The following is a 10,025-nucleotide window of genomic DNA, read 5'->3' on the forward strand; positions in this document are numbered from 1 at the left end:
TTATACGGGTTTTATATTTATAAAATCGGATTGGAACAAGTTTTGATTGGATATAAAACCAAATCCGATAGAATACCAATCCGATAGAAGTCCAATCCGATAAAGTATCGACTGTATTAATTGTTTTAAAGCTTCTTGTATTTTTTGTTGTCACATCACTTCAAAAATTTGTGGAATAAAAACTTAAATTATAATAAATAATAATAAATACAACAATTTTAAATAAAAAAATTATAAAAAAACATATTGTTTTAATGGTTTCAAAGACAGATTTAATAATTTTGATAATATTTACTATCTATAGACTAGATTGAATCTGATTGGTCTGTTTTTTTTTCACTCGCACTTTATCCTTAAAATGTTATGAAGTGGCGGCTCTAGAGCGTTCTTTTTGTTATTCAACAAACAAAAATTACATAAAACTTAAAACCAAAATCGGGGAAAATGTCCTAATCGGAACTGCGCTAATTATATTTTTTTCCAATTTTGTTCTATTTCGGGCTGTCAAAATTGACTCCCAAATATATATTAATAATAAAAATAAAATACTGTTTTCTGCTAATTGTGACTAATATTTAGTTTCGTTTTTTTTGATAAAAAACATTATTTTAATGAAAATTTTACAAATAACAATTACAAAGATTAGAAAATACTATTTAAAAATAATACTGTACTTTCATAATCAACATATTATTTTATGTCAAATTAAAAATAACAAGTATTATCCATTTTTAGTTTAAAACTTAGAATAATTAACACAATTTGATTGAGAAAACGTTTATCATGGAAAATTTTACAATGTATATTTACAAAATTGTTGTAATATATTAGAAAATATATTTTTAACTAAAAAGTAACATACAAATAATTAAATAAAATTATTCTAACATTCACAACTTTATAATTAATATTTTATTTAAAAATATATTAATTATAAAATCCCCAAATAAAAAATTAACACAAACATAAAATATCAAAAGTCATTTTTTTATTTTATTGATTTTAAATGATTTTACTCAAAGTGTATAAACTTTTGTTAATATCTTTCAATTCAGAACATTTGTTCCAAAAATGACAAAATAACTTTCCATTAACTATTTTTTTTAAATTAGACAGCATATGTTAAAAAAATTGTAAATTATTAAACTAAAAGTTGAAAAATCAATTTATTTTTTTAAAACTTTACAATGATCTGGAAACGCATTTTCATCTATTATTTCCACACTATTTGGAATCTCAACTCTTTTCAAATTATTGCAACCATTGAAACAATACCCACAAATATGTACAAGTCCTTCATTTAAATTAACCACTTTAAGTTCATAACACTTTGAAAAACAACCAAAAGGTAATACATTGACATCACACCCAATTTCAATTTCTTTGAGTGACAAACACATCTCGAATGCATTATTCCATAGTTTATTAACTGATTTTTGAATATTGATAATTTGAAGTGATGTGCACATACTAAAGCATTGAGTTTTAATTTCGTTTAAAGTAGATGGAAGAATTATTTTAGTTAATGTAGCACAATTTTTAAAACATCCGTTACCAAGAGATGTCACATTGTCAGGAATTTCAACTTCTTTGAGAGAAGTACATCCTTCAAATAAATGATCTTCAAATTGAGTTACCAAAATTTGTTCTGTTGAATTTTTTATATATTTTCTGTGAGTAAAAGAAAATTTTGTGAGAAATTCACAATTTTCAAAACACGCAAATCCAATTGTTTTCACTCTTGTTGGAATTTCAATCGATTTCAAATTTTTACATGATGAAAATGCACGAGCACCCAAAGAAGAAATTGTCAATGGAAGGTGGAGTGTAGATATATAACTTATATTTTCAAAACATTTTGGAGCCAGTGAAGTTATAAAAGAATTGCAAGTGTCACAGAAAATTTGTGAAAGTTGTTCTTTGAATTTCAAAGTGTCATTTTTTGTAAAAGTAATGTTTTTAAACACAAAGTTGCTATTTTTGTTGTTTGCAAATGTAATAAAGTCCACTTCATACCAAATAACCACTTTGAAAAAAACTGTATTTGAAATTACTTCACTGTTGTTCACAACACATTTTTTATCGAAAAACTCTTTACCAAAAATTTCACTATTTTTCGTATAAACATGAAAAGTTTCTATATTGGGAAAGTAATTTAAAGTGTTTTTAGTTAACGGTATTGGATTGTAATGAAAATTGTCCATAATTTTGTTAAACTTTTTACAGACTAAAGAGAGTGTAACAAAGTTGACAAATTTTGGAAAATATTGTGAAACGACCATCATGTGGTAACCGTCTAGTTTGCTCATGTTTTATTTTTTTTATTTTTGTGTTTCTTATATTTTGTTTTAATATTTGAGTTAATTCAACTCAACATAAAAATTATTCAAGTTTATTAAATGCGTGATGATTAAGCATTTGATTCGTCTTTTGGAGTCGTTTGAGAATGATAAATAATAAAACAAAGGTGACTCAAATATTTGAAATAAAAAGTAGATTTATCGAAAAACGTCTGGCTCGTTTGCGAATTATAGTAAAATATAATATTTATTGCTATAATTTGAAAACCATTTTGTATTATTTCAAAAACATTAATTTAAATAATGTAAAACAAACAATGATAAATAAAAGCAAATTTTTAATTAAAAATATTTAATTCACATTTATAAATTAAATTTCAAATTTAAAACTAAATTTTGTTGGTGAGCTTGTGTCAATACTTTACACAGTCAATTACAACCACTTATTTTATAGTTTTGGAATTAAAAACACAACTTCATTGTTTTAGTCCTAACTTCAATAATTAAATTAATATATAATAGTTTTAATGTTATTTAAATACAGTAAAAAGTGTTTATTTGTGGGTTTTTAAACAGAGAAAAAACGTTTATTTGTGGGTTTATCATGATTAGGTAGTATATTCTATTCACTTTTTAATTCAAAAAATTAATGAAAGATTTTATTTTTAAGAAATAATTCTATTTATATTACAGTTAGTTTCATTTTGTTTTAACTTTGTTTCAAAACAAATAGAAAACGTTTCAAAATAAACCAAAAATGCAGATTTTTTCAACTTTGTTTTAAAACAAAATAATTTTGTTTCAAAATAAATATAATTGTACCAAATGAAATCAAAAGTGTTTCAAAATAATATAATGTTTCAAATTAATACAAAAATGTATCAAAATAAAATAAATTTGTTTCATAAAGCTATAATTTTGTTTCAAAATAATATTAAAAACAATTTAATTAACATTTTCCATTAGAGGTCTTCTTTATTAATCACTTTTGTCGATACTTGACCAAGAAAATGACTAACACATTTTCTTAACTCAATTTTTCGATATCTTCAAAGCATCTGGCCATATTCGTTAACATTTGAAGTAAGTTTTCATTTGGTAATTTACCAACTCGACTTTTCCAAATACCGAAAATCATTTCTATTCGATTGCATTTTGGTAATAGGGTGCATTAAACAACACCTTACACCCTCTAGCGTTTGCTGCAGATATAATATCTCTCTATGTACAGAAGCATTGTCCATTACAAAGACTATGTTTCCAAGTAAAGCAACATAATTTTCAACAAGAAGTTTAAAGGATGCACTAAACATTTCACCATTGACTGTTTCGTTAAATACTCGACAAAATTTGTCACCTAATTCGGATATCGAGCTGACCCAACTCAAGTTAATTATTTTCAATTTTGTCGTTCTGAAGTGGTTTTTTACACGTGAACCCCATTTTCTTGTTCGGACATTACCAACCTTCCAATGAGACTCATCGACAAAGACAATATCATAACCACTTCTTTGAAGTTGTAACAACTCTGATAATTTTTGTTACTCGAACCTCTTTGTTGTCAATTATAAACTGTTTTTCAAAAGTCGGTACTGTCATATTTTTAGAACTTCCTAAAATCCCGTTTTTTATTTTTGTTTTTTCCTAAAAAAACAAAAAACAAAAAATCGAAAGTACCGACTTTATTTTGAAAAAAATACCAATCCCGTTCAATTATTTTCGTACATATTCGGGAAAATATCGGAATATTAGCCATCTTTTTCCAAAAAACCCGATCCCGTTATTTGATTTGACCATAACTCGATACTTCGCAACATATACACAGCATTGTTGACCTAAAAGCACAACAATTTACGTTTAAGTGAATTGGGATGGTGTTGTTTGTGTCGAGTTTAACTGATATTACTTTCGTTAAAAATATTTCATTAAAACAACATGTGGTTATCTTCTCTGAATAAAAAATAATGAAATAAAGAGTTCCAAAAACACCAAAAATTACAGCAAATGTTTGATAATTTTGACAGGCATAAGTCAAAATTGTCAAAGGGCAACACTAGAAAAATAATACAAAATAACAATATTGTTTTGTTATTGGATATTTTAAAAAAGATGTTCTCACTGAAATGCTCAAAAAGAATGTCGACTTTATAAAACCCAACAAAGATAAATTATCAAATCATTTTGTTATTTTTATTGTTTTTGTGACAACACTACTAAGCATACTAATCTTCGAACTAAGCTTTTGTTTTGTGAATATTTCATTAATTATTAAAATGTTTGATAATGAAAAAATTTGACATTAAGTTTATTTGCTTTTGTACTAAAATGCACTTTTGGGATAATTCGTGTGTTTTTATGAAACAAAAATCCCGTTATTTCGAATTTTATATGGAATTTTTTAATGCTTAAAAATTCTTCAAGTAAAAAAATATTTTTTGAAGACCGTTTTTCTCTTTTTAACTTGGAAAAAATAAGCGATATTTATTACAAAAAAACGATTCCCAAAAATAATAAACAAAATAAATGCAAAAAATCGGGACACCTCAGTACCGACTTTTGAAAAACAGTTTATATTTATTTCGAATATACGTTTATAACAATTATTAATATTTTTTTGTACTTTTAATTTGTCAGAATTTATATCATATAATATAAGTTTAATGACATTATTCGATTTGTGTATGTTGCAATTATAATAGTTGTTCAATTAAATTCAATAAACAAAAAGTTGACAATAATTATTTTAAAAGATTGTTGTTTAATTAAAATAAATTACACAATTTAATTAAATTAATCATACTTTAAGACTTTTATTATTTCATTAAAGTTAAATAATACATAAACCCATAATTTTTAAGAATCAAAGACAATTCAATTCAAAAGAAAAGAATTAATTTAAAGAGTAATTGAATTGTGCTTATGGTGGGTTTGGTTAAAATGTTTTCAAAATAATATATAATTAAAAATTTATAATTAAATAACATTTATTGATGTTGTTGTTAAAATATTTGATTAATAAAACAATAGTATAAAATAATGAAATATGTTATGAATTACTCAATAATAGATTCCTCAATCCATAAAAGTTATAGTACATAATTCTATTTTTTTAATATTTTTAATTGTTTTTGTTTCAACTTTATTCACAATTCAAATATCTTTCTTATTTTTCCCAATATTTTACGTTGAACCATCTTATTATAATGAATGTTTAGTACAAATGGATTTTTTCTTATTTAAAAATAGCATTAGGAGTAATTATCCCGTTTTTTATATTAAACATGAGCCGTGTTAAAACCAAAAATGGTTTTCTGTTCTAAATGTATTTTGGTTTGGACATGACGTGTCAGCCACAATTAGCTTTGTTTTTTTGGCGGGAGATAGAAAATTGGTCGACCGTGTTCTTATTTTTGAAAAACAATCAACAAAAGGCTGTTTCGGCCAAATGTATTTTATATTTATTTATTTGAATTTTTTTAAAAAAATAAAACTATAATAAAATAAAAATTTTGTGTCAATTTCATTTTGAAAGCCAGCAATGTTTTTAAAAAACATTAGAGTTTGTTGTAAAAATTTGTACCAGTCGCCAAAGTTGCCCTTTTTATCAATTTTTACACAAATAATTGTTTAAAACCCCGGGAATTAGGTAAAAATTGAAAAAATTGGGAAAAATTTAGGAAAAAAACTGAAACGACGAATATTTTATATTTCGAACATGATCCCGATATTTTCCAATTTTTATTGACCAAAAAGCCCAGGACAATTTTTCCGACTAACTCTATTTGGATTTGTATGGATTATTTTTAAAACATGACACTATTTGTTGAAAAAAAAACATATAATCTAAACATAAAATGCAACATAGTATATTAATGAAGTTTGTTTTATTCATGTATTATTTCAATTCATTTACAAAAACTGCAAAAGCCATATGTCCAACAATAGAAGTAAAAAACACCATGACTCTAACAGAAACATGTAACCTCAATGATACATTAAAAATAACAAGTGATTCACAAACACAAACTATATTCACCATGGTTGGTGCTTCGGTACTCAATGTTGTTGGTGAATTGATATGTGAACATGATTCAATTTTTGAAATCAAATATGATTCAAATTTTACTTCAACAATGGATATTATTTTAAAAGACCAATCACAATTTAATTTGTTTGATGATGTGGTTTTTAAAACTAACAATGTCATACAATACAATGAATCAATCTTTACTATTTTAGCTCATCATCATATTCGCCGATTCGATATGAATACCATTTATCTATACAACAATTCGACATTTAAAATAAAAATATCTTCACCATTTTTTGATACTCGTTTAAAACTTAGAATATATGACAATGCTATTTTCGAAATGGAAGAAGGCAATGAACTGTTAACTTTGGAAGATATTGAATTAAATAATAACGGAAGTCTAATACCTGATTCAATTAATTACATGGTTTTTTTAAATTCATTCCAAAATTCTTCTTTGTTTATTAAACCCAATGCTACAATTAATAGTATACACGAATTACATTTTAATCAAAATGGCTTTTTTCAAATGGGTGTTTTGTCAAACATAAAATATTTATATGAACTGGAATTAAGAGACAACTCTGTATTTAATATTTTAAACAACTCGACAATTGAAAAAGCGTATCGTTTTTATTTTAATGAAAACGCATTTTTTACTATGTACGGTTATTCATCTGTATTAAATTCTGAGAATTTGATATTTACTGGATATTCCAAAATTATATTTTTAGAAAATTCTCTTGTTAATACCACACGAAACTTTGAATTAAATGGAAATAGCAATTGTCAAATGTTTTTCGAATCAAAATTTAATTACGTGTTTACTATGTACATTAGAGATTTTTCAACTTTTATTATGAATTCAAGCGAAATAACTCAAGTCCAAAACTACATTATAATAAGTGGCAGTGCGTTGTTTGAGATGAACAATGATTCAATAATAAGAAATGTCAGACAAATTAAAATCAACAGAAAAAACAGCAAATTTGAAATGAAAAACAGTTCCTTTTTAAATTCCTCTTCAATTGAAATCACAAACGGAACTTTTGTGTTAAATATAAATGGCGATAGAAACGGTGTTAACAGTACAAACTTGTTATGTAAAAACAATGGTACATTTGAAGTATCATATACTTCATTTATTACAATTCAAGATACTTTGATGTTGGATTCGTGTAATATAATAACAGCTGATAGAACTATCAGAGATTTGCCAATATTTTTTACAAACCAAATAAATTCAATCGATTTTACTTTTCAAAGTTTGTCAGAAGTCGATTTAGCATTTTCTGTAAATCCAATTCAAACGACACTCCCACAAAACACAAAACTGCTCATGGGTAATCGTTTGTTAAGACTTGGAACTTCAAACAAAGTGTTTTGCCATTTGATAAACATGAAAAGTGATTATAGTGAGCCATACTGTCCTTGTGATTCTGTTAATTGTTATATCACACCACTTGAAAACATCACTTCTATATTATTAAACATCGATACATCAATAAATACACATCAAAAATACGACGAAGTCGAAGAAGAACTTGACATTGAAAGTGTTGCCATTGAAAACAAAAAAATCTCTTTTTATAAAACTGACAACTTTATACTTGGTGTTATTTCACATACTGAAAATTTGGTTACAGACATAAAGTCGTTAACAAAAACTGTTCTTATGGTTTCAAATCAAAGTTTTGTATTTCAAAATGTTGTTTCGAAATCAATTTACTCAAGCGAAAATGGTACCAAATTTATTATAAATCCAATGTGTAAAAATGGAGGTCATTTCAACACAACAACACAACAATGTGATAATTGTTTGGATTCAAATTGTATTGACTGTTCTTACAATTCAAAGGAATGTTTAAGATGTCAACAGGAATATTATATTACCAATGACAGTAAATGCGTTGAAATACCAAATTGTTTGTTAAAACGATCAAATCGTTGTCTAAAATGTTCAGATGGGTATTTACTTACTGAAAATCACTGTCAAAATGTATCATCTTGTCTGATTCAAACTTCAAATGGTACATGTCAAATTTGTAGTTTAAAAACGTTTAACTTTAACAACAGTAGTTGTGAAATTGCCGATGAACACTTGTTATACACAAATCAAAATAATATAATTGCCTGTAAAAGTGGGTATATAACAAATTCCAACAATTGTCAAAAGTGCTCTGATCTCTACAAATCAAGTGAAGTGTGTGAAAATGGTCGTCCCACGAAATGTGAAATTGAATTTGAAATGAATAAATCTGGACAATGTGAACACAATAACTGTTCTGATCCAAATGATGAAAACGGAAGATGTTCTAAATTTTATGACAAGTGCACTTTCATCACAAATTCAAAGTGTTTGGAGTGTTATAATAATTTGATTTTAAACAATGCAGAATGTCGTACAAATTACGATTTACAATGCACAAATCAGAGTTTGGTTTCTTGTTTGCGTTGTAAAGACGCTTATTATTTCAATTCATCAACTAACAGATGTGAAAGATGCGATTCAAATTGTTTGACGTGTGTCATGAATATGACTTATTGTCTTTCATGTCCACCAGGATTTTACATTTCAAATAACATTTGCAAAACAAATTCTGAATTGGTGGGAATTTGCACACAATTTATATCATCTGGTGGATGTGCCAAATGCGCTGAAGGTTATTACAGAAACGGGTTGGACTGTTATAAATGTGATCTTTCATGTTCATTGTGTAATACAAATTTTACATGTTTGACTTGTAATTCAACGAATTACAAAACATGGAGTGGAGACTGTAAATCACAAAGTAGTTTAATAGGATGTGATGTGAATGTCACACAATATGGATGCACGCGATGTAAAGAAGGGTATTTTCAAGTCAATACAAATGAATGTGAAAAGTGTGATACAACGTGTCTAACATGTTCATTTAAAAGAAGTTGTGAATCATGTTTATCATCGAAGGTCTTACTCTCGAGTGGAATATGTGTGACACTTTCTCAGATAACAAAGTGTAAAGAAATAATCAATTCAAAATGCAACAAATGTTCATTCTGGAATGCACCAAGTTTAGATGGAACTTATTGTGAAAAGCGTGCTGTGTGGTGGGTCATACTTGTTGTAGTTCTTTTTATTATATTTGTATTATCGATTCTTGTTATAGTGTTAATATTTTCCACGAAGAGAATTTTAAAAATGATTCACACAAAGGAGCAAGAAAAAACCACAACCATATTCGGAATGGAAAAATCAAATGTCAAATTCAATTCACTTGCAAACAACATTTGCGTCTCTTCAAAAGAACTCAATTTTAATTCTGAAATTGAAGAAATTCCTGTCAACACAGAAACAAAAATTGTGTTTTGTGTTGGCAATATGTCCAAAAACGTCTTGAAAATTCAATTCACCACAACAACACAAATTGACAAATTTACAATAAGAGTAACACCAGAAGTCGTCATGTTAAAAAAGAAGTTTGCATGTGAATTTTCGATATATTTGAAACCCGAATGCACGTGTCGAATAAATAACACCATTTGCATAGTCTCAAAAAATCTCAAAACAAACGTTGAAAATATAAATGAAATCATAATGAAAGGAATAACAAGTCAATCTACAAGAATAGATTATGAAGAATTAATTGAAGAATCAAAATTGGGTGAAGGATCTTTTGGTGTTGTTTACAAAGGAAAATACCGAGGAAATG

General features: G+C 26.3%; 2 protein-coding genes across 2 annotated transcripts; one reads left to right on the forward strand and one right to left on the reverse strand.

Annotated features, from left to right (window-relative positions):
* On the reverse strand, positions 1-2,309 carry EIN_088740 (hypothetical protein; the record flags this gene model as incomplete). Its single annotated transcript, XM_004183669.1, has 5 exons — positions 1-134; positions 424-558; positions 717-846; positions 1,182-1,312; positions 1,343-2,309. The coding sequence occupies 5 exons, from the start codon at positions 2,307-2,309 to the stop codon at positions 1-3; spliced, it is 1,497 nt and encodes a 498-aa protein (XP_004183717.1).
* Positions 2,310-6,259: 3,950 nt separating this feature from the next.
* Positions 6,260-9,992, forward strand: EIN_088750 (cysteine surface protein, putative; the record flags this gene model as incomplete). The annotated part of the gene is made up of 1 exon (XM_004183670.1): positions 6,260-9,992. A coding segment is annotated over one exon (3,733 nt), but the record flags the coding sequence as incomplete, so codon positions are not given.
* Between the last annotated feature and the right edge of the window lie 33 nt (positions 9,993-10,025).

This window comes from Entamoeba invadens (assembly GCF_000330505.1).
Source record: "Entamoeba invadens IP1 unplaced genomic scaffold scaff_1105074725027, whole genome shotgun sequence".
In the NCBI taxonomy this organism is placed as follows: Eukaryota; Evosea; order Mastigamoebida; family Endamoebidae; genus Entamoeba; species Entamoeba invadens.